We start from the raw sequence: 24,109 nt of genomic DNA, 5'->3' as shown, positions 1-24,109 counted from the left end.
ACAGAATGAGTTAACGACAACCAGGAGGAGCAACTACGTCCTGAGATTTCCTCCCCTTTTCACGCGATTAATCCGGCGATTTTTGCGTTCAAACACAGGTGAAGGCCGTTTGCAATTGAAGATTGCCCTTAAGTGAGTCCTTTTATTTATTGCAGAACATACAAGTCAAAGTTTTCACCAAGCGGCGATCATCAAAACAGCTCATCGTTGTCAGAAAGTGATTTTCCATAAAATTGTCATTGCAGTTCTTTTAAAAGCAGTTGACAGCACTCGCCGAGCTTGGAGGGATCGGAAACGGACGAGTAGCGGGAAATTTGCGCGTTGACCCCCAGGGAGCGGGCCAGGTCCTGCGCCGTTCGGTCGGAGGCCACCGTGGTTCCCAGTGCCACCAGCAGCCGAAAGACAGCCTCCTTGTCCTGCACGGTCTCCAGGGCTCGACTGGCCACGGACAGGCACTGGGCTTTGGCCTCCAGGTCCGGTTGGTGGTACAGGCAACCGGCGTAGTTCAGCACTAGGGTGGCCAGGGCAATGTGGATGTTCTTATTGCACACGGCGGCCAGGTCCGCGGCCCGCGACAGGACGGTTTCGCGCTGGGACATGAGCAGCGCTTGGCCGGGCTTGCCGCTGAAGCAGTTGCACAAGATCCGCAGCGCCAGCATCTGATTGGCCGCCCGGCCCTCGGGCCTCATCAGGCTCAGGAGGTGGTTGCAGAGTTGGACGCCCTCCGCCTCGCCGCACAGGGTCTCGTTGACCTTCGGGTGGCGCACGGCCAGCCTGAGAATGTCCAGGACTGGAAACACAATATCTAAAGAGATGGAGAAGAAATCCTCATTTAATACTACGGCACGTGAATCGTGCACAAAAAAAGATGAACAGAGGGCCACAAAATGGCCCGCAAGCCATTGGTTGGACACCACACACATATTTTATTTTTTTTATTTTTTATTTTTTTGGGTGGGTGGGTAATGTAGGAGACGACATATACCTTCAGGCCAGTGCGAGGCCTTCCAGAGGGTGTTGATCTGTTGAATTGTTGGCGGGGACTCGTCTGGGCCACAGACGGACGCCACCAGCCTCTCCAGATTTTCCAGGAAGTCTTCAGAGAGCTTGTGCTCCCGAGGGGCCCCCACATTCAGCTCCCTCAGCTTGCCTGGTTAATAATTGTTTTGTTTTTTTTAAATCCAGATTTGCTGCAAAGATGGCACGAGGCAACGATTTTTGTAAGCAACCAAATACGCTCACCAACAATTTGTGCAATATTGGCTTGCTCAAAGGTCACGCCATCGGTCTTAGGGAAGTAAATATTGGTGCTTTTCTGTCTGAGTGCTGCTGAAGAATAAGCACCTCCACCTGTCGGAGGAAATAAATCCAAAAGGCCGATCTACTTTCTATCTGCATCGGGATGGTTGAGAAAGTGTCTCACCTGTGAAGGGATCTGCCACGCCTTCAGGTGCAACCACTCCAGGCCCAGAACCCGGGATGTAACGACCAGAACCTAGGACCGGTTTTAAGGCCGTGTATATAGGGAACTCAACGTCTCTGTTTTGAAGCTAAATACTGTACCTGTGAAAGGATCGCCTCCAAAATTCGGCCTTCCGTCCGTGGACCCCGGAATGTAACGAGCTCCTCCTGTCAGCCCGATTTAAAAAAAATAAATAAATCCTGGAACCTTTCTGACGCATTTAACGTAGCAAAATGTCTTTTTCTTCCTCACCTGTGAAAGGGTCCCCGCCAGCGGGCTGTGTTGGTCCCACCACGTGTCCTTTGGTATTTTCGATGATGAAATTAGCAACCTGGTCGAGGAACATGGGACTGAGGTCGTTTTTCTGCAAAAAGTTGTGTGCCGTCAGCCAGGGGTCCTCGGACACGTTGTAAGGCAGCTTCATGGACGGACCGCCCTCGTTCACATCAATTGTGAAGACGTAATCGTACTCCTGCGGGGGAAACACAAAGTTTTAAAGGGAAAGTCCACTTCTATGTTCATTTTAAGCAGTAAAATATTTTATTTTGTCTAGAGTTAACGTGCTAATTAAATTACTTTATGTACAATTAAGAAATTTAAGATTTAGCATGGATGCAACTTTCAAAATATATTTTCAAATTTAACTTATTTAATCACTGGTCTATTAAATTGCAATCAGAAAATGGTGAGGAAAAAAGGGCCTCATTTTTTTTATTTTTCAAAGTCCTTCAGCCCTATAAAACACAAAAATACCGCAAATTAACTTTATTTCCATTCGTTTTCGAATGAATTTTTGGGCTTCTTCAAGCATTCATCAAGGGCTCAAGACGACAGGTCAAGCAGTCTTTTCCTTTTCATAATGCCTCCGTTCCTTTTTTGTGGCCTCACCTTTCCTTCATACATGACACTCTTGGAGCTCTGCTGGTTAGATCCACCGACCACATCTCCAATTTTCACCCAGCGGCTGTCACTGACGCTCCACTGGTACGCCTCCACCTTCTGGCCATCTTTAATCAGCCGGGTCTGTCCATCGCGATTCCCTGGGATGAAAATGAGTATTTAAAAAGAAAAACCACCCCGCTAGAACTCTCCTGCTGTTTCGATTAAAACAAAATACCAGGCTCGTTGAGGTGTTCCCGTCCAGGAAGCTCCTCCAATTTGATATCTCCGAGGTCTCCCGTTTTGGGGTCGATGGTGGCATTTGAGAGCTCATCCTCGAAGGCCTGAAGATCCTCAGCGCTTGCCACGCGGTCCTCGGCCTCCGTAAAAACGCGGATGATTCCGTCACTGAGGTGGGACAAAACAGTCAGCCCACAAGACGAAATGAATTATTTTTTTTTTTTAAATTGGACTATAAAACGCCCCGGATTATGATACACACCAACAAAAATTAAAAAGAGAAATTTCATTTTTGTCATGTATTGGTCACAACGGTATAAACCGCAGGCTGTGACAGCAGATGTTTACGTGGATAGATGGTACACGGCAGTTTAAATTTGTATTTTACTGTATATATATATATATATATATATATATATATATATATATATAGACACAGCCTTTTGGAATACTGCACCAACACAACAGTAATATGCCCGATGTGTTTACTAGTGGAGACTGCCACCTGTTGAAGTGTAAAAAAACTGCAGATAAGCTACAAAAGATTATAAGGCGCAGGATTCAAAGCGTGGGTAAAAAGTAGTGGCCTATAAGGCTGAAATTTAAAGTAAATGAAAACTTGAAACGCATTACCTCGCTCCGACAGCAATGTCGCCATTTGGTAGGATACAGCAGCACCACACGGACTGAGCAGGCAGGCGGATCGTCTGCGTACATTCCCCGCTCCTCCATATTCGCACAGTTCGGTCCTCTCCAGTGCTAACAAAATCTAAAAACAAGCACAAAAATTCAACAAGGGTGGGAAATAAAATGTCAGATTATCGTGAACAGGCCTTTATTGAGATTTTATATAAAACAAACATTATACAAACATGCAAAAATCCATCTCTCGTTACCTGTCAAGTTAATGATTTATTTCTTTGAACACAAAATCTCTACTATCATCCCAAAACAGGACACTTTAAGTCGACCATTTTTCTGTGGACAAATATTTATTTATAATTATTTCTTTTTGGGTACAGGTCTGACAGTTTATACTGATTATTTTTGGGCATAAATATTTATTACAAATTAAGCTAATGATTTATTTTTGTGAACAGTAATCCGAAAACAGGATGCCGTTTTTTGAATATTTTTCAGTCAACAAATATTTATTTATAATTATTTCTTTTTGAGAAGAAGTCTGACACTTTATGTTAATTATTTTATGTGAACAAATATTCATCAAAAATTAAGTTAATGATTCATTTTTGTGAACAAATCTCTACTATAACCCCAAAAGAGGATGCCTTATGCTTAATATTTTTCTGTGGACAAATATTTATTTATAATTTATTTTTGAGAACAGGTCTGACACTTAACATTGATTATTTTTTGTGAAAAAAATATTTGCTGATAATGTATTTCTTTTTGAGAATACATTTCTTCTATGATTCAAAAGAAGAACTTTAGACAACTATTTCAATTGTTTCCCAGGGCTTAGGTAGCAGCCAATCACAGCGCAGCTTGCAAATGACACCCTACCAAACTTCGAAAAAGGTCAGCTGTGATTGGTTATTTCCTGAGCCCTTAGCAACTGTGATGTCATTTTCTCTCAATATGAAGTAACAAGCGACTAAAGTGACTATCCCTTTTTATTTTTTTATCGAGGCTGACAAACCTTGACTATTTGGGAAGACGGCGATGCTGTAGATGTAGTTAGTGTGTCCGTAGTACACCTGTGCACATTCTCCTGTCACCAGCCACCTCCTGATGCTGGTGTCATTGCTGCAAGAGAAGAACTCAGTGCTACTGATCACCACAAGTCCTCGCACGCAATCCTCATGACCTAAAACAGAACAAAAAGTCCATTATTTTGATTACAACTGGCAAAGACAATACTTCCAAAAAGCAACCTGCAGTGTTACGTATTTTTCCCTAACGTCTTGCTCAAAAATCATCATCAAAAATAATACGCGATGCCAGACACAAAGCACGAACGAGTTGGGCCACCTGTAAACGTCGTCTCGCATTGTCCTGCTTTCCAAAGCTTTATGGTTCTGTCAGCTGATCCAGAAAGCATGAGTCCTTGCTCGGGCAACATAGCCACCGCCCACACCGCTGCCGAATGGCCCTGCAGCGTCATCATGCACTTTTCACTCAGCCACACTTTGGCGGTGGTGTCCCACGAGCCGCTCAAAAGTGTCCCGAACTTTCCAGAGGACAGAGTACAAACTGTGGAAATATAATATACTTAAGGTGAAAATAGATACGACAAATAATAACGTATTCATTACAGTCGTGCTCACCTGTGTTTTTGTGACCTATAAGAGTGTATAAAGGCTGCGGTTGGTCCAGTGTGAATACACAAATGTTGTTATCGTTGCCCCCGGTGGCAATGAGTCCACGTGGGTACATTTCGCTGGGTGCAATGATGCAAACGCATGATACAAAATTGGAGTGGCCCGACATACATTGCATCTCCGTGAAACCATTGTCGGGGCTGCCGAAATCAGGAAACAAAAAATGTTTTAGAAGATGGAAAAAAAAAGTCCCAAATTAGAGCTGAAAACATTTGAAAGGAGCACGGTGAACACATTAGTGACTGGAAATAAATATTGAACATCAAGTAGTTGCAAAACATTTTTAGCAAAATGTTAGCCAAAATGTTTCGTGATATCTTAGCATTTCAGTTCATTTGATTGGTGAAATCTAACTGAAAGGTGTTGATTTTGGGTGTAGTTTTGAATTAAGTCTTATAACGTGAAAGGAAAACGTACTTTATTTTCAAGCTTTTATTATTTTTCTTTATTGATCTTAACGTCAACAAAAATGTATTGCGACTTTAGGACGACAGATAAACGTGCTTTTTGTTGAGGGACATTTATGCAAAATAATACAAAGATGCACAAAGTAAATTGTACACGCAAAACAATAACAAGTGCTTCAACTGAATGAATGACAAAGCTAATTCGAGTGGCACTTGGACAAAAAGCATTCTGGCAAAATTTACAACACTTTAAAAGAGTGCGATGACAAGCACTTTATTTGGTTTTGCTTCGTGAACGCTTAATAAACATTTTTGGCAGGATAGGCACTTTATAGGCTGATTTGTAGGCTAGCAGGCTAAAGCTAGCTACCTTGAGTTTGGGACCCAGATCCTTCCGGTCCGGTCTCTGGACACAGAAACGAACGCTCCTTCCGGGAAAATAGCAGCAGCGAGACCCCGGACGTCCATTTCGTGGCCCGGAATGGAGCACCTGAGTCTATAAGAGTTGGATGATGCCGTGTTTTCCTCCATTTTGACTGTGAACCCCAGAAGAATCGTGGAAACTTCGACACGACACCGCCGGGGTGGGCTAAAAGCTAGCGGAAGCAGAATTACGTCATCAGGGCTCGACATTTACATGGTTTATTTATTTTTCATGTTTGATTTATTTAGATACAGAATACAAAATAAGTATTTATTTTATAACTATACAGACAAATATACAACAAAAATAAGTGAAACACCCAATTGAGCTCAACGAGTTGGTTGAGACATTGCGATGTCAGTGCACCGGCCATATTGGATGGGGCAGATTCTTAATTCATATTGGAGAAACCTAAACTTAATTCATATATGAGAAACCTAACACAATTTATTTTAGCTTAATCTTATTATTTATGTTTTTCTTCCAATAAAAGTTTTGAGATTACGACTGAGATCAAGCACCAGATCTATTGAACATATTTTGATATTTGAAGCAGTTTTTACATCTCCAAATTTGACTGTCACATATTAAGATAAATTAATGAATCATCACTCTTTACATCTAGATATTAACTACTGAAAAGGCTTTTACCAACACCTGGAACCTTGGGCTTTCACGTAATTCGTAGAGATTCCAGACGATATTCGCCAAACACTTATATTAAATTGAACCCACTCCAAAGGGATAAAAGCATAATCAGCAACGTGAACGCATAGTAATGACGTCGGCCCAAAGTCGTCGCACACTTTTTCAGTTACGCGATTAAAGCTCGTCATTATCTGCAATCACGTTAGACCTATTTCACGTGTATTCGTGTCAAATTCCTTCGAATATTTTATTTTTATACTGTTCTTACGTTGCATGTAAACAAACCAAAACACCATCTGCAACTAACAGTGTGGTAATTTCTTTATTCTAAAAAAAACAAAAACCAAATAGAAACAGAACAATTTCAGATGTACAGGATGCACAAGCAATTTTTTAAGCATGAAAATAAAAAGTAACATTTCAGAAAGGAATCCATAAGCAAGCCAGCTTCAAAGCCAAATGTGACACGATATACTGCAACAATTTGGACCAGGTTCCTAAGCTTTACCTGTATCAAGAAATCTATGCAGCTGTCACAAGAAAGTCAAAGTCTTTTCTTAAACTTTTTCTTCATTTGTGCTTTTAAAGCGAGATTTGACTTTGGCTGAGTAAGTTGTTGGAGACGAGGTAAAGCGGCTCACAACTTAAGTCACACATAAAGGCTCCTTAGTGCTTAGTTATTAATAACAATAACAACAAACTAAACTAATACCTAGCAAAGATCTCATCTTAAATCTAGCTTTGAAAAAAAAAAAAAACTTCATCCAGTTCATCCCATGGCTGCGAGAAGAGGGAGGAAAATTTTCATAGTTTTTTTCCCCTCTCATCCCATCCTGAAAAGTTTTGCCTCAGCTATTCAAAACTGGTCATCATTGTACCTGCTTTTGTCCTCTTTGAGGGTTCCTGTTGGAACACAGAGGCTGTTCATACTATAAGGGGGTAGGTAGTGCTTGGGGGTTTCAAAAATGAAAACGTGTGTGTGTGTGTGTGTGTGTTGAATAGCAGTGGTCTGGAGGTAGGTGTGACAGTGCAGCTAGAATACAAACACTTAAGAGCTGACAGTTGTGACCACAGTGCCCACAAGACTCTGTGAAAACCTTTTATGTGGAACCAGGGTTGCAAATGTCCAAAGTGGGGAAACATTCCGATGGAACGCGAGGGCGTGAACCAGGAATTTCCAATAACTAAGATAGGCTTTTCTCATATTTTTTTCAAAACGCTTGAGTAAAATATTCACTCAGAGGGTAAATCTTAAAAAGTCAATGTGAATTGGATCTTCTCATTTATTCCCATGGAAGGTGTCCAATTTGGATTATTCCCTACTCATCTTCCTAAGCAAATTCCCCTGGAAATGTTGGACCATTTCGCAACCCTTTGGGTGCGTTTCTTCTTTTAGTGCGAGTTGACCTGCTCCACCTTGATCCCCACCAGCGAGGGCGGCATCTGCAGGGCGGCCGAGGGAGACGAGCTGGGAGGAGAGGCCCTGGAGGCGGAGCTTCCGGAGGAGCCCACGGCGGGCCGGATGAGGGGCGGCGGCGGGTGGTGGTTGTGCGGGGCCCGGTTCTGCAGCGGGCGGGTCTGCAGCGGAGGGGGTTGGCGCAGGAGGCTCGGCGGCGCCGAGGGCGGCGCCGGGCGCAGCAAGGGCGGAGGCTGCGACAGGGATGAGGCCGTCTGGCTGGAGGAGTGGGGCGAAGGGCTCCCGGCTGCGTCTGGAGGCGACTCCTCCGTCTTGACCTTGACAAGCAGGCCGAGGAAAACGACAATAAATATCTGTACTCCAAATCACAAGTAGCAGACGAGGAATCTTTGCGAAGCTAGACCGGGACCGCCTTGACCGATAAATCTGTTGAACTCGGTTTGCTCTCTTCCTGCGATAGTCACCAACTTCTATGAACGAGATACCCGCCTTGATTATGTATTATGTCTTTCCAAAACACAATTTATTTTCTAGACTATTTTACTGATCTCGCATAAATCCTGAAAATTCCACAACAGGGTCAAGTAGTAGTATTTTTATTGTCATATGTAACACTAAACGAATGAAATTCTTATTTTGTTCACTTCCCCGAGCAGACTTATATTCCACACAATAGAGCAAATAATAAAGAAGACAATAGTAGGCAATTAAACAGTGAAGCAAACATGGTAAGGCAGCATTTAGCGGTGATGCTGCAGAGACAAATAAAAATACTTGTAAATTCAAGTGAAACTTTGATTTTTTTCCCTAATATTAACAATAAACTCATTAAATCCCAAAGACGTATTTTCATATTTTATAAGAATCAAGCCATTCTCAACCCCAGGTATCTTTTAAAGCATTTAATTTTTGTAAAATCTTGGTTTTGGCTGTATATTCTTTCTGGAATTTTAGTAAGCACCTTTTCCTTGATTTAACTTTTCGGCTTTGCCACCAATGTCCCTTCCTTACCTCATCGTCATGGGCACCACCCTCCGTGGCGGCCGCCATCTCCTCGCCGCCCCTCCTCATGTCCTGGGTGGCCACTTGTTCGGCGGCCCACTCCCTTAGCACCTCGTCTAGGTTGAACCTGCGGCGGTAGCTCACAAAGAACGAGCTGACCTGTGGGCATTTTAGCAAAAGTGACGTGTGTGGCAGAGAGGAAAAAAAAAAAAAAAGGAAGGGGGGGGGGCTCACCTGAGCAGACGTTTTGTTCCCGATCACTTCGGCAATGGCTGTGAAGTCTTTGCCGTAGCGGCGGATCGCTGCAAGAGTTACATCAAACTTTATATCAAACTGTAAAGTCATTTTTGTAAGTGGCTTTCTATTTCATGCTAGCATACAAAAGCACACGGGCTACGATTGCTTGTATTTGGTGGTGTTCATTCACGTCTTCATGCAGCAAAGTGGGAAAAGCCAAAATGAGCATCACAATGCACATTGAAGGAGAATACATATCTATGTGTTTATAGAATTTTTCTTTTCTGGGAGGCTGGAATTGATGAATGTCAGTTCCATTCATTTCAACGGGAAAAGATGAGTAATTTATAATAACTATACTGTTCAGGCTGTCATCACACAGTCATACATTCTTTATCCTCTGTGAAGAGATACAGTCATTTAAAAAAAATCTATTTAATTTGATCAAATTTGTTTAATATATAGTAATATGTGTGTTAATGAAAAAATGTGCACATTAACTACATTTTTTCTGCCAGGCTGGAATGGCAATGATATTCATTAAAAAAAAACAAAAACAAAAAAAACTTTGTAATTATATTACTGTCTTCAAGTTAACTATACAATAAGTCACTGTCAAGTCATATCATATTTACCCTCTATGAGGAAATACTCTTTAATTTTTTAAAATTCTATTTTGTCAAGTTTGCATAAATTATGAATTATGAATATTAATGAACCCCTTATTACAAAAAGCATTTCAAGTTAACCCTATACTGAGCACAGCGGCCGCATTCGGTTGAGAGTCTACACAGGCAAAACGTCCGAAAGCGCCCGCAACAAACATTGCTTTACATTGAACTAACAATTGAAATTTTCTAAAACCCTGAAAACTCTTGCCTGTTTAGAACTTCAAATTAGAAAAACATGTGCCTAATAAATGCCTTTTTTGCCTGTTTAGCCAATCAGCCAAAAGCGAGCGATGTGCCCAATAAAAGGTTAACCATGCTGTTCACAGGTCATCTCAATACATTGCCCTTCCCCCTCTTTGAATACATGAGTCTGTTCATTAGTATTTCATTGTGTATACGTGATCAATTCTCAAGAGGCACTGACACACCTTGCACAGCCAGCAGCTGCTCCTCTGAAGTCCAGCGAGCGTTCATCTTGGGCGTGGGCTGCAAAAGAGGTCAACCCACGTTACTTAGCAGGAAATGGTGACATCCCGTCTTTCAAAAATAAAAGTATACCTCAGTGGGTCTGAAAGTGTTGACGCCTTCATTCAGACTCAGTTTCAAACTACTGTTGCTCTGTTTAATACTCTGAACCTGGGAAGAGGAAGTCAAGAGCGCCTTTGTTGGTACGCAGCCGCGCGCGGGCGGGCGGGCGAGCGAGCGAGCGAGCGAGGACGCCAGTCACCTGTCGCTTGAGTGACACCAGCTGCGTGTCCAGCTGCCTTATCGTCAGCACGCCCGAGTCGTGCGAGGCGGAGAGCGAGGTGATGTCGGCCTGCTCCAGGTGCATGCCCTTGGGCGGCCGGCGCCGCGCTCGGAGCGGGTGGTGGCGGTATTGGGCCCCGATGTTCTCCTTTTTGATGGGGCCGGAGCGACCGGGGATGACCTTGTCCGAGGTGGCGCTGTTGGAGTTCTGTTTGGCTGCCTGTGCGGGGTGTATGTCTTGTGAGCTTTTGGTTTTGCTTTGTGACAAGAGATTCTGTGGTTGTTTTTTTTTTTTTTTCCTCCGATGCTGACCTCCTTCTTGGCGTCGAGCTCGAAGTCGCTGTCGCTACCGGGATCTCCTTCTTCCAGCTCGTCGTTGCTAAATGTGAACAAAGTTTCATCATTTCCGGAAACATTTTGGAGCCCGCAATCGCTCATTCCTATTGATTAATCGAGTTAATTGGTTCACTGCAAGCTTAGTTGAAATGGATTTTTGACATCTATAGTATTCACTGGCAGTAAATGAGTTTATCAGGAAAAAAAAAATATTTAGCGTTGCAAAAATTGTTTTTTTTTTCCTTGATTATGGGTACTTTTTTTTTTTTTTACGTTTTGGTACTTTCAGTTCTTAACTATTAAATAAAAACATTTACAAACAACCAATCACTGCTCAGCTTGTAATTGTCACATGACCAAACTCAGGAAACAGATGGGCTATGATTATTTGTACCCTGAGCAACTGTAATGTGATTTTCAGGCAACAGTCAGTGACAGAATTTTTTTTTTTTTAAAAGTAGCTTTTTAAGCTTAATTCATATTCCACCAATGTGATCAGAATGTCATGTTTCTGCTAGTTAGTAATAAACACTCCTCCTCCTACTGTCTGTGGAAGTGGCGACCTCCGGAAGAGTGCCACCCCCCATGTAATATGATTTAATGATAACTAGACCTACAATTATATTTAAAACATACTGTTGATTGTTAAGAACACATTTATTTGCCAAGTTTTTGAAATTATAATAATTTATCATACTTTTTTTTAATATGAAAAACAGTCTAAATCTTACAGTGTCACTTTAAGCAACATCACATGTAATATTTTGATGTTCTTCACGCTTGTTTTGAGCGATTCACTTATTGGTTTGGTAAGTAAGAGAAGATGCTTGCGAATGCCTTATTTTGATTAACGCACAAAAGTCTGCTTTCATATCGGACTGCAGAATTGAAAGAATATTAACTGTTGAGAGGCTGGAATCAAAGGATTGGGTTCATTTTAATGGCTCTAAACGATTATTTCATCGATATAAGAGTTGTCGATTGATTTGGTAATGGATGACTTGTCAATTAAGCGAATAATTTAAAAGGCACAATTTCTTCTCACCTATCGTCTTTCTCCCTCTTGCTAACCAGCTTCCTAGCTTGGCGGTCCATAACGGAGGTTCTGGTTCTCGTCTTCTTCCAGCTGTAGTAGTACTTGACCAGACTCGAGATCAGCTTGTCGGGAAGCTGAAAACGCACGTCAAATGATTATGCGATGCGTTGGGCCAGGGGCGGCGGGGTCGTTTTTGGCATCTCACCATCTGCTGTATGCGGTGGAAGCTCTTCCCGTGGAAGCTGAAGGCCTGCTCGAACAGCACTTTGTCCTCCACCGTCCACTCGTCGGGAAAGGGCGTGAAGTTGGCCAGGTCGGCCAGCGAGCGTTCCACGTCGTGTTTGTGCCACAGCAGCATGCCCAGGGCCTGGTGGCGGCATCGGCATGCTTCGCTTGAGGGTCTTGGCCGGGACAACACTTCAAGCGCAATCCAATCTACTCTACCTGCTCCATGTTGTAGCCATGTTTTTCTTTGGCCATCAGGATGTATTCGTCCACTGCATGTGACAACACGATGAGCAACGGAGAAACCAGGCGGATACTCACCGAGCGTTATTGCAAGGATGCTTTATGGCCTAAGCGCCAGTGCGTACACATTGCGTCCGACAGCTGACTGTTGGGACACCAGACCAACATGCTCCTCTGGTCCTTCTCGTTGTAACGGGCCGGGCTGTCTGAAATCCAAAGCGAATTTCAAAACTTGCGAAGAAAAAAAAAAAAACGCCAGGTAAAACACTCGGGAAGCTGTCGGTTTTATGACTGTAGTCGCTCAATTTGATCATGAATTCATGTTCCCCGTGAAATGAATTGAAAAGTTGTTCATTCGTTACAGCCTCACCTTGCAGTTAACGTTTATAGCTTGTGCATAAAATAGCTGCTAATAGCTTGTGCATCAACTTCTTAAATAGTCATCAACTATAATAAACCTGTCTTGTAAGCCACCTATTTATTGATATTAGTTTTTGTTTTTGTTTTTTTACCTGGTTTGAACTCAGGGATCTGGGCCTGGTAATCGCCTCCCACTCGAATCATGCTGTCTGTGGAAGAGCAAGAGAGAAATAGAAAGACCTACAGGTAAGAGGAGGATGTGTGTGGGCGTGGTAGACAACATGACCGCCGTTCCAACAAGCAACCGAGCGGGACAGACAGGATTGCGACAAGACAGAATGACACAGAAATACCAAACCTTCCTTGAAAAACACTCCACGCTACAGCAGGCTTAAAAAAAAAATCATATTGACATGACCACAAATTCTGCTCAATTCTCCGAATATTAAGCATTTTCTAAATAGTAATAAACTGTACTTTTGCCCATCTAATTTTTTCTGAAACAGTGAATGCTGTTTGGTAAGTATGGTCAACATGAATTACATCTTACCCATCCCCTTTTAAGCCCTATTAGAAGCAATGGCTGCGAGTATATTCAACTAATTTGAATATTTGCACTCAAAATGCATCACTACTGAATTTTTGTCAAAATTATACATTTTGATGGCAACTCAATCAGGGTCTTTGAGCTCATTGGCGCCCTTTTTTGCAACAGGGTTTATATACATGCTTAATATTAATTATTCCTTTTAAAATTAGCTCCCACTTCAGCTGAATATCCTCTGTATAGCATATGTGCAACTCAGTCAAATTTGACATTTTTTTGACATGTGAGAAAGATTTTAGAAAGTTCTGCAATAATCTTTGTTGCTGTAAACATCAACTCATTCATTGCCATTGACGACAATGGACAATATAAATACTTTGAGTTTTTTTTTTTAATTATTTGTTTGATTTTTTAATTATCTATATTTTAAAAATAATCAGCCTATTAATGTTTATTGGCCTAAAAAAAAACTAAAAAACTGAGGATTTACTAACACAAATGCTCTTTTTTTTACACTAATGTTATTAAGAAAGGTGACACAATGTGAATTCAAGCAATAACATGGCGCGAGTGTGTGTGTGTGTGTGTGTGTGTGTGTGTGTGTGTGTGTTTGTGCGGACCGTGAGCGTGATCCTCATCGCTGCTGTCCTCCTCGGAATGCGGCTGACTGTTGCCGTTGGTTACCGTCTTGGCTCGGCTCCTGGATAGGACGCCGGCCCCCGAGCGCTCCATCACCGAGGGCATGGCTTTGCGAGGACACCACCGCAGACGCTGAACACATTAGTGTTAACACACTTTGGTTATATCTCGTTGCATGGAATACATTTGCAGTCACACTTTGTAAAAAAATAAAATAAATAATAATAATAATAATAAATAAATAAATAAAACTGCAGTCTGTTATAAGATTTTGGTGACATTGTCATCAAAAGACGTCAAGATCATGAAAAAAAAAATTGAACTGCACAATACACAGCAGCTTTGTGCGAGGTCACATGAGGACAACAGCATCCAACCAACTGAAATGCAGAAGAGCTGGGAAAATATCACTCTGGTTCCTAACTTCTCCCAGTTCGCTACCACCTAAAGAAAAAGTCTTTAAAAGCCGAACAGTAGGACAATGCGAGGCTCTCTGAGGGGGTCTTTGTCTCCCATAATGCCCCCTCCCCTCGCAACAGCTGTCACTACAACCCGAGTAATACTTCAAAATCGACATTTACGACATTTCAGTCAATGTTTACGGCTGAAGGGGAATGACGAATCTGCGGACAACTTTTGTTAAGCACAAGGGAGAGTTACTGCGGTAGCCTCGGTCACCCTGACGGTAGCCTCGAGCATAACGATCAATAGACGATTTAATTATTTTTATGATTTTGGGGGGCAAAGTTGGAAAGAACAGATGCCAGGGTTTTAACTATTGTTGCAGATGCATTCGTGTTCAAATAAAATCTTTGAATTATTTACCCCGCAATATCGACGAATGTTTACTAATGGTGCTGATACGTCAACAATGAAAAATGAAGCCATCGAGCATTTTAACAATTAAATCTCCTCTTTGTTGATGGTTATTGCGAGTAGCACAAGTCCATCCCTTTTGTTTTCAGCACACTGAACATCGCCCAAGCAGCCACCGACTCTCGTGCAAGTCATAAAAGTAAAATGTTCCTCCTTGACACAGTAACTTCATTTATTTATTTCATTTTTTGGCGGTGTGACGTCACCTGCCAAAAAGTGGATATTATTTTCGGAAGTGGGGCCGCGATCCTCCTTCCGAGTGCGGCTTGTGTATCCAAACAAGAGTTGGGATGCTAGCGTTAGCCACTTAGCTCGTTTCGGCTAACAGCACCTCCGCGTTACATTAGTAACGTCTACTTCGAGTTGCGAGTCAACATAACAGTCGCGCTGTACCTGCGTGCCTCGTTCCGCTGCCGAGCCCCAAACTTAGTTATGGCCCTCTCTCTTTCACGTCGGCTTTGGCAATCTCTTCAGGCGTGCCAAAATTAAGACTTATTTCCCAACTGACGGTTTATTGCGTCCAATTGAGTACAATGAAGTGGATAGGCGGCGTGGAGCACAAATGGAAGCAGCCGGCGAGCCGCACAGCTCCATCGGAATTGGGAGGTGCTCATCCGCCGCCCGGTGCCTCTCCCAGGCTACCAGTTTAGGCGTTTGGATTGAGGCAGAAGTGGTGCGCGTGTATACTTCGCCGGTAGTTGACCATTCGTCTCGAGGGCCATTTGTGTTCACGTGTGATGAAACGCAGCGATAGGTGTTGAAGACTTTTTGCGAACAAACACAACCATCAATTGGGGACTATTTTCCGGCGTGCCCGCGGAGGGATGCGCCAAGTGTGCGTCTCTGTGCTCAGGCTGGCTGTCCAGGCTTGCACCGATGTATGGGGGGGATTACAAGAGTGTGCCGTTGAGGGGTCGTGACAAGAATCAACAGTTTTATATATATATATATATATATATATATATATATATATATATATATATATATATATATATATATATATATATATATATATATATATATATATATATATATATATATATATGACGGCTTTTTGCTGCCTGCAGTGTTTTGTCTCGTCTCACACCTGAGGCTAGAACACACACGCATCAGCACAAAATACACACACGCGTGTATTTTATTCTATGGCAGAGAGAGAAAGAGAGTTCCATTTTGAGGATGTGTCAATACAAGGGTCCTGAAAAAATGAGACATACTAAAACGGGATCGTCATAATTTCTGATGATATATGTATCAAGCAACATTTTTTACCACATAATGGCAAAACTTCCCTTTGAGTTGGGTTGCCGTTAGCAGTTTAGCTGCCACGGGAAGTAACTGAGTGAGTTAAGGCTTTAACTTTGACAGACTTAATATTCATCTGTCTATCCGGTTGTCTACATAAATTCGGTTAAACACACACTCCTATAAGTACACTCTTGTAGACATTCACATCTACTTATCCATATGTCCGTGCAGATATGCACACTCCTGTACACACGCACACCCCCATACAGACACAAATTTGCATGCACTCTCATATACAAAATATACATCCGGGCATATATCCACACACACGCATAGTATCATACTTGCACAAACACTGCACAAGGTTCATTCTCGACGAGGCCTCCTTCTCCCTCATCCTCCATCCATGCTTGTGTTGCCTTGTCACTCCCCAGGCCTGCATTCCCCTCCCCCCATCCTAAGACAATGCTACTTTCTCTTCCCACCCTTTCACCTCCTGCTCCTCTTCATCCTTCCCTCATACACTCACGTGACGGATTGAAGTCCTCCCGGTTGCTCTCAACGCGGTGGGCGTCGATTGGTTTTCAACTGAGGACAAAAGTCCACTTCACAGGGACTTCGTCTTCGCATGTGCAGGTAAGCGTTGAGTTGGAAATGCGATCGACGGCCTTTGCCGGAGCGCCCTCTTGTGGGGGCGTGTTGAAATAACGCCACCATTTCGTTAGTGCACGTCGCCAAAACGTGCGAGAAAAGGATGGAGTCGACGCAAGACAAGAAGGGTTGTTCAAGTTGAAATTCATGCACAGTTTTATTGAACAGTTATATAAAATACTAATTTTTCATAGTTGCAAGTGCATGCCTCATCTGCCAACAGTTTCGAAGTTAAATTACAAAAAGCAAGGCTTCATGTCGTGTAGTGAATTACTTGGGCACTTAAGCAGTTTCTTAAAAAAGATCAACATAGTTTTGTTTAAAGTATTGAGCAGTATCAAACCTGTAACTGATATACAAAGCAGAGTTCCAAATAATAGTATTAATAATCAATAGGATCGAAGGACCAAATGACAGTTTCTGTGGCACATTTACAAAAACCGAACAAAAGCAGAATCGTGATTTTTTCTTCGTTTTTTTTTTTTTCAATTTGAAACCCGTTATATGACACCAACGGCTAATCATGCATTTTTGAGCTCCACATTGTAACCACACACCTCACAAGAATCGTCAAACATGCTTATTTGGACTGTGTGCACGTACAAGCGCCGCTTAAAAACAGGAGTTGTCGTCATCTTAAAAAAGAAGGCATAGCGCATTGTGGTGTTCCTTGAAAATATGCAGGTAAATGTTTCCAGTATATGTTCACTAAAGAGCAATATAGTTCAAATATTTATATTTCCCATTTTCTTCTTCAGTTCTTTGACTTTTATAAAACATGCATAGGCAGACACTTTATTCTTTTTTTTTTCTTTTTACACAATATAAGTTTTCTATTCTTACTTTGTTCGTAATACTTAAAATGAGAAAATGAACACTCATTTCCAGCAAGCCTTAATAAATCTAACCTTCCCTTCAAAATAAAAAGACAAATGAACATTTTAGCAAATGATAGATGTAAATTCCAGTTATGAAACTCAAGAATAGGTATTCATTATCGAGCCGTTTAGCCATGATACAGAAGAGAGAAAAAAAAAAATTCAGGTCAAAGCACACACCAAAAGAACCTGAGGTAAGCGTAATATGTACATAACCATAAAACGTTCCATTATTTGGCATTTCCACAACATTCTTTTTAAGACTGCCTAATTCATTTCAGAGCTATTTTATAAGAGGAGCAAAAAAAACAAAACAAAAAAAAATCAATAAATAGTTCTTACTTAGTTTATACACCCTTAAATCTTTTAAAAACGCCATCTCATATTCTGTCCTTTTTAGTGCTGTGTTTTTTGTAAACGTACAATAGTTAGTAAGAAGGTAAATGAGCAAGGGTCTTCCAAGAAGAAAAGAACGAAAAAAAAAAAAAAAAGCCCTCCTTATGCGTCTCCCTCTCTCACGTAGCGCGTGCGGAGTGGCGTCCCGCCGCTGTTAGCAATAACTTAGCAGATTTAACCAATAATTCCAAGGCATATCCAAAGACTAGCAAGTGACAAGACACCCCCCCCCCCCCCTTTTTTCCCCCCCGTCCCCAGTGTGACCCATAACATGCCTGACCCCCGCTCGCTCGCCCTCTACTGGATGCCGCCGCTGGTGCTTCCTTTGCTGTCCGTGCCGTTGGTCTCCGAGGACAGCGCCTTGTTGAGCGAGTTGAGGCTGGCGTCGGAGGGCAGCGCGTCCCGCCGCGGCGGCATCCTCTCGTTGATGCGGTCCAGGCCCTTGGCCTCTTCGAAGCTGGTGATCTTGTGCTGGGGCGAGAAACCCTTGATGGCTGCGGGGAAAAGAAAAAGGGGGGGGAGGAAAAAAAAGAGAAAAAAAGAAAGGAAGGTACGTTGTGACTTGCCGCACCACAAAATTGCCTTTGAGAAGTGACATCATCCCACCCGCACTGATTGGATGGTTTCGCTATAGGGCTTTCAAGTTTGGAAGGATGGTTGGGTACTTCCTGGTGGCTAAAAAAAAGTGATGGTTGACTAATAATTGCGCATGTTTTGGCCACAAGTATAGTCAAGTTAGCGATGCTGTCGACAGCGATTGAATATTTTGGTATTTGGCTAAATTCGATCAAATTAACCTGGTATTCGAATTAAAAAAAAATAATCTTTTTTTTTTGCTTGATGAAAGACTCAATACAGACGAAACCAAAAGTAATTCTAAAAAAAATGCACTAAAAATTATTGTATTCGATTATTTATTTTAAAGGGACAGTGTGTAAGATTTAGACCGTTTTTCATTAAAAAATAATGATTGTGAATTACAAAAACTTGAAAATGAATGTGTTCTTAATGACCAACAGTATATTTTAAATAAAATCATAGGTCTAGTTATCATTAAATGATATTACAAGGGGTGTGGCACTTCTCTGGAGGCGGCCATGTTTGTTTTAGCTTCGGGCAATGGGAACTGCGGAAGCTGCAGCACCCCCTGCTGTCAGTCATGGAAAAAACGGTCAAAATCTTACACACTATCCCTTTAAGGAGCCCCGTCATGAAAAGACATATTTTTGGAGCGTTTAACTCATTCGAATGCCAAGGACGTATTTTCACGTTTTTTTGTTTTTTTTTTTAGTATTAGTATTAAATCGATACTTAAGTGCATCAAGGAAATTAATTTCCAGATACTTAAGTATTAAATCGATACTTATAAATTAAAAAAAAATAAAAAACTGTGACTGGGGACCTTGAAAGGTATTTGATTATTTCTAGGCTATTTTATATATATATATATATATATATATATATATATATATATATATATATATATATATATATATATATATAAAAGCACACACAACAACTTCTACATGGCATAAGACTGTGGTGGCTGACAAGGGTAAACGTGCCGCAAAACCCAAAATGCCTTACCACAAAGCAAATATAATCGAAAAAAGCGGCAAGAGAAAATTGCTACAATCACAGAAAAAAAGCACAGGCAAAAAAATGAACAACATGAAAAAATGCTGGAAATATCCAAAACACACAAAAAACAACTGCAGGGGAGAACAAAATGCTGCAAATTCACCCCACAAAATAGAAGTATGTTTTCCTTTATGGGAAAACAAACAAACAAAAAAATTGTACTGCACTAAAACACTATTTATTAAAAAGAAATGACTAAGCGTAAAACTAATTAAACAAAACTAAATCAATGTATTTCCAAAATAACAATTTGTTTTAATATTTAGTAAAGAATTCATATTATCCCAAATAAAAATCTTACACAAATGTATATAAAAATATTTACTGCGAAACAGAAGTTTTCCTTTGTAAAAATAATTGAGTGGAAAAAAAAAAAATCAAGTGCGTGCATGCCGCAAATACTTCATATATTATTAAAAATAACCTAAAGCAAATAAAAGCTAAACTAAAATGAGGCATTTTTGATCAAAATTCAAACTTAAAACCAATAAAAAGTCAAGATAACCAAAAACTAGAAACACATTTAAAATGAACTAAATTGAAAAAGAAGTTAGAATGAAACACTGTCATTATATTACTATTAACTATTTAAAATGATTCTAACTATGAGACACATGAACTGTGGCATTTAATTTTCTTTAAAAGAAAAAAGAGAAAGGAAAATTTGCAGAGATGAATTGAATTCCCGCTCAATCAAAGGGAAAAGATTAAGGCCAAGCAGTGAGAAAAAAAAACAAAAAAAAAAACATGAAAATATACTTCCACTTTGTGGATTTGGTCATTCTGGGGTTTTGTGTATTTGCAGCGTTTCCCCTTTGCATTTATTTTGTTTTTGCGCGTTTTGGTTTTGCACCATTTCTGTGTTTGCAGCGTTTGGCCTTGTCAGGAACCACATTGGAGAACCCGCGAATGTTCGCAACTCCTGTTTTCTTTGTGCTAGTCTAACATTGTAACAGGACAGACAAGAGGATTTGAAAATCCTTCTATGAGCGCTCGGTGGAGCCCGTCTGGCGTCGGGGTGAACGGGTGGCCTTTTGGGAGCGGTCTGAGAATTTGGGCGAGCTGCTCAATTCGCAAATAGGCGCCCGAGGACCCCGAAGAGTCCAGACGGAACCCGGCACGTCACAGGCTGGAAGAAGAAAAGGAGAAAAGGAGGAGGGGGGGGGGGGGGTCATCGGAGACACGGGGGAAAAGAAAAAAGAGGAGTAGCCCACTAAGACATTCACGTCCACAAACTGGAACCACGTTGAGACTTGAGCTGACGCACAAAAGACACTACACAGGAAATCGGGGTGCTAACCACTTGGATCGTCTGCTTGGAGCATGCAGCAAATTGGGGCGCCGGGGGAGGTACAATTAAGTGAAATTTTTACAGCACACGGATTAGTCCAATTAAGAAAATAAAAAAGAAGCCGTTTGAGCATCAATTGACGTTGGCGCGCTACTAATGCAACAATGAAGCACTGAGTAGGAACTAGTAGAATGATATCATGAGCAGTACCAGTAAGACATAGTTGTGTAAACAATTTTGTCACACTAATTACATGAATGAGTCATACTCTACATGGTTGTAGTATGTTGATGACTAATCGAAATCAACAGCCAATTGAATTGGCCAGTAGAAGCTATTTTAATATCAAAAATAAAGTGCCCAAGGACATTAACCAGTTTTTACACACTAAGGAATTGAAACGTGAGACAAAGATGATGACGTTCAAATATTACCTCCCAAAAAATTTGCATATAGTATATATATTTTTTAGATTTAGTCATAAACTAACACAAGAACCATAGAAAAATCCGTACATTGAATTTAGTACTGTTTAATGCCATAACAGTAAGACTACATTTATCTTTCCAAATTAAGAGCAAATTAAATGGAACAATTGGTTAGGTACTTTAGGGAATTTGTAAGATTTGTATTTCTGCAGGCATCCGTACATTGAATTTAGTACTGTTTAATGCCATAACAGTAAGACTACATGTATCTTTCCAAATTAAAAGCAAATTAAATGGAACAATTGGTTAGGTACTTTAGGGAATTTGTGAGATTTGTATTTCTGCAGGCATCCGTACATCGAATTTAGTACTGTTTAATATCATAACAGTAAGACTACATTTATCTTTCCTAATTAGGAGCAAATTAAATGGAACATAAAGCAAGTTATAACTAATTTGGATTATAGTGACTTATTTGCAAGTTGTTTCACACTTTTTTTTTAATCAATGCGCAGTGACATTAGTGACCCACTTCTTTGGCAGATAAGTCAGAAATAAAACGGATGATGTTACGTAATCGATCATCTGGAGTGGTTGAATATAAGAGGTGAGATACCCCTACAAATATAACTCAGCACATGTAATGCTTTTTGATGCAGAGAGAGGAACAGCACCTTTTTATTTTGAAATTAAGAGCAAATGAATTGGAACATAAAGTAATTTATTGCTGAATTGGATTATAGCGCGGCTGATATGTCAACAGTGGCTCATGTGGATTGTGTTGATGTGAAGCAGTGCGGCATATAAATACCGAGGTGGCAGGAGCATTCATTTATTTTCGCTGGTGATGCTCATTGATATCACACGGGATCTTCGACATTCATCCATAAAGTGCACGTTTGTTTTTGTCCAATCAGATTTCAGCCTCTCGGTGTTGCCATATCAACGTTGTCTGATTTTTCAACCCAACATAATTTAAACGAAAAGAAAAAGTAATGTTTTGTTTCGTTTGTTTTTATTGAGCTAGTGGTCGTCAAATTGTGATACTTCTGAGCTGTGCTTGAAGGCAGTTCTATATGTAGGTGAGATTTTAGGGTTTTTAGAGTATCTGCAGTTTTCTTTTCAAATTAAGAGCTAATTAATTGTAAAATTAAACTTTTACACTTCAGGCTCCGAAATTCATTCCAAAAGAAAACGCTAACGTCAACTACTCAGTTCAACCCCCAAAAGCGTCAAAATGAGCCGCCGCGACCGACCCAACGCCCCCGGGGGTCATTTGGGTCCAAGGCGGTGACGGAAATAGACTAAACGCTCAAACGGCTTTGGCTATCAATGGAAATGCTGGTGTTGCTGCATAGCACAGGTCAGACGCAGGTTATTAGCACAGGACACAGCGGGGCCACAGAGGAACCAACAGAGAAGAGGAAGCTGAAAAAGGCTTGACGGGGCCAGCGACGAAGTAACCGCGTAAATAGCAGCTTGGCAAACTACTATTTAGCACGCAGTTGACGTTGTTCTTGCCCAGGTGGCCAAGCAGGGAGCGAATACGAAAAGACGTTCGAGCGTTTGGTCGATATCCTCCGGCGCTGTGACCAAATGCTAAATTTCAAGGATATGGAATAAACGCTCAGACGGCTTTGCATAAGGGGACCAGCTGGAACGTTGAAGCAATAACAAGGCACAACTGCTTGGGTGGTTTCAAAGGGGAAGTTGCTTAGACTGATGGAGGCATTTTAGCGGGATGCTCGTTGCTTATTTTTAATTTTAAGGGCGGGAATGTCCAAATGTCCACTGAGAGATATCGACGGAGAAACTGGGGCAAGGCCGCTCCGCTTTGCGTTTGGAAAATAGGCCTGGAAAATTGAATGATCGAGATTTGCGATTAAAAGAAGATACGTTTTCAAAATACGATAAAGTCATGACTTTTTTTGCTTTAATAGAAGTAGGATAATGTGCTGCTCATTCGAGTGTGCGCACATTGGCCAGCTGGGGGCAGTAGAATACAGATATTTAGTTATACTCCATATACTAGGCATTCAGTATTTAAACTTATGAGCGCAAGTATTTCTTCCAACAAGTGGTGACTGGTGATATACATACAGTTTACATATCCATAGTGTATGTAAACCTATGCCAGAATCTGCCTGATTTAAAACAATACTTAACAAAATATATGTGCTCATAAGTTTATATAGTGTTCCCTCGTTTATCAAGAAATATTTTTAAAAAATTGCAAAGAAAATCTGCGATAGATATGGTCATAAATGAAAATCCAAGTAGTAAAGGTTCTTTTTTTTTTTAAATAAATGAAATTGCTATTTTTTGACTGGTCTGATTAAAAGGAAAAACAATTGCATGAAAAATAAGACATAAACCTGAAATAGAAAAGGTTCTGGTCATAAATAAAAATCTAGTGAAGCTGGATTAGGACTGTACCCACGCAAGGGGCTATGCAAATTTATGAGCACAAATATATTCATAAATTTCGTTCAGTCTTGTTTTAAATCAGAGCCATATTCTGGCCTGGACACCACAACTTGGCTCTGGCTACCACTCAAAATGGCCTCATGTTTTTAGTAACTTGCAATAATATCACTTGTTCTTTGCAGGGGATAAAGAATATGCGCTTGCTTATAAGTCAAAGCATTAAAAAAAACAAACAGATTTGTACAATTATTTTAAAAACGGCGAGCTATTTGAAAACGCCCCTTTTTTCCTAGCTCGGTTTTAGGATGGATTAGGGCGCCCCTAGTGGCACCTGGACATCCCCGCTTTGGCGCCAATGAAAGGGATTCTTGCCGAAAGGTGTGCTGCGGAGTGGTTCCCCTTTCAAACCCG

The 24,109-nt window shown here is 41.1% G+C and overlaps 3 protein-coding genes across 4 annotated transcripts in view; all 3 read right to left on the bottom strand.

The window, feature by feature from the left end:
- Window positions 1-122: 122 nt before the first annotated feature.
- On the bottom strand, window positions 123-6,526 carry plaa (phospholipase A2-activating protein). Its single transcript, XM_088419605.1, has 14 exons — window positions 6,406-6,526; window positions 5,701-5,926; window positions 4,870-5,063; window positions 4,574-4,795; window positions 4,242-4,409; window positions 3,215-3,350; window positions 2,580-2,749; window positions 2,351-2,502; window positions 1,715-1,934; window positions 1,564-1,629; window positions 1,424-1,495; window positions 1,243-1,350; window positions 986-1,150; window positions 123-805 (listed from the first exon to the last, which is right to left on the bottom strand). The coding sequence occupies exons 2-14, from the start codon at window positions 5,859-5,861 to the stop codon at window positions 237-239; spliced, it is 2,403 nt and encodes an 800-aa protein (XP_088275731.1). The 5' UTR covers window positions 5,862-5,926; window positions 6,406-6,526; the 3' UTR covers window positions 123-236.
- Window positions 6,527-6,727: 201 nt separating this feature from the next.
- Window positions 6,728-16,401, bottom strand: rcor2 (REST corepressor 2). Its single transcript, XM_088420384.1, has 14 exons — window positions 16,331-16,401; window positions 13,844-13,994; window positions 12,829-12,885; window positions 12,442-12,522; window positions 12,293-12,345; window positions 12,054-12,215; window positions 11,858-11,982; window positions 10,789-10,855; window positions 10,457-10,696; window positions 10,288-10,365; window positions 10,158-10,215; window positions 9,056-9,123; window positions 8,831-8,980; window positions 6,728-8,136 (listed from the first exon to the last, which is right to left on the bottom strand). The coding sequence occupies exons 1-14, from the start codon at window positions 16,388-16,390 to the stop codon at window positions 7,795-7,797; spliced, it is 1,692 nt and encodes a 563-aa protein (XP_088276510.1). The 5' UTR covers window positions 16,391-16,401; the 3' UTR covers window positions 6,728-7,794.
- Window positions 16,402-18,160: 1,759 nt separating this feature from the next.
- The window catches only part of LOC148428834 (protein phosphatase 3 catalytic subunit alpha), a 62,357-nt gene continuing 56,408 nt past the window's right edge, over window positions 18,161-24,109 (bottom strand). For both annotated transcript variants that reach the window (XM_088411661.1, XM_088411669.1), the window contains one exon: window positions 18,161-18,405. In XM_088411661.1, the coding sequence (XP_088267787.1) occupies window positions 18,209-18,405 (197 nt within the window). In that variant the 3' untranslated portion in view covers window positions 18,161-18,208. The remainder of the gene's footprint in view (window positions 18,406-24,109) is intronic.

This window comes from Hippichthys cyanospilos, chromosome 1 (assembly GCF_059441005.1).
Source record: "Hippichthys cyanospilos isolate Australia breed blue-spotted pipefish chromosome 1, RoL_Hcya_1.0, whole genome shotgun sequence".
Taxonomy (NCBI): Eukaryota; Metazoa; Chordata; class Actinopteri; order Syngnathiformes; family Syngnathidae; genus Hippichthys; species Hippichthys cyanospilos.
This window is presented reverse-complemented; position numbering and strand designations above follow the sequence as displayed.

Coding starts and splice junctions, on each gene's coding strand:
- rcor2 (XM_088420384.1), bottom strand. CDS start 16,390: ATGGAGGATGAGGGAGAAGGAGGCCTCGTCGAGAATGAACCTTGTGCA. Junction 12,886..13,843: donor CGATGAGGATCACGCTCACG/GTCCGCACAAAC, acceptor GCTCTTCCACAG/ACAGCATGATTCGAGTGGGA. Junction 8,137..8,830: donor GTGGTGCCCATGACGATGAG/GTAAGGAAGGGA, acceptor CTGCTTGTCAAG/GTCAAGACGGAGGAGTCGCC.
- plaa (XM_088419605.1), bottom strand. CDS start 5,861: ATGGAGGAAAACACGGCATCATCCAACTCTTATAGACTCAGGTGCTCC. Junction 5,064..5,700: donor ATCTGGGTCCCAAACTCAAG/GTAGCTAGCTTT, acceptor TGATTTCGGCAG/CCCCGACAATGGTTTCACGG. Junction 2,503..2,579: donor GGAACACCTCAACGAGCCTG/GTATTTTGTTTT, acceptor TTTTCATCCCAG/GGAATCGCGATGGACAGACC.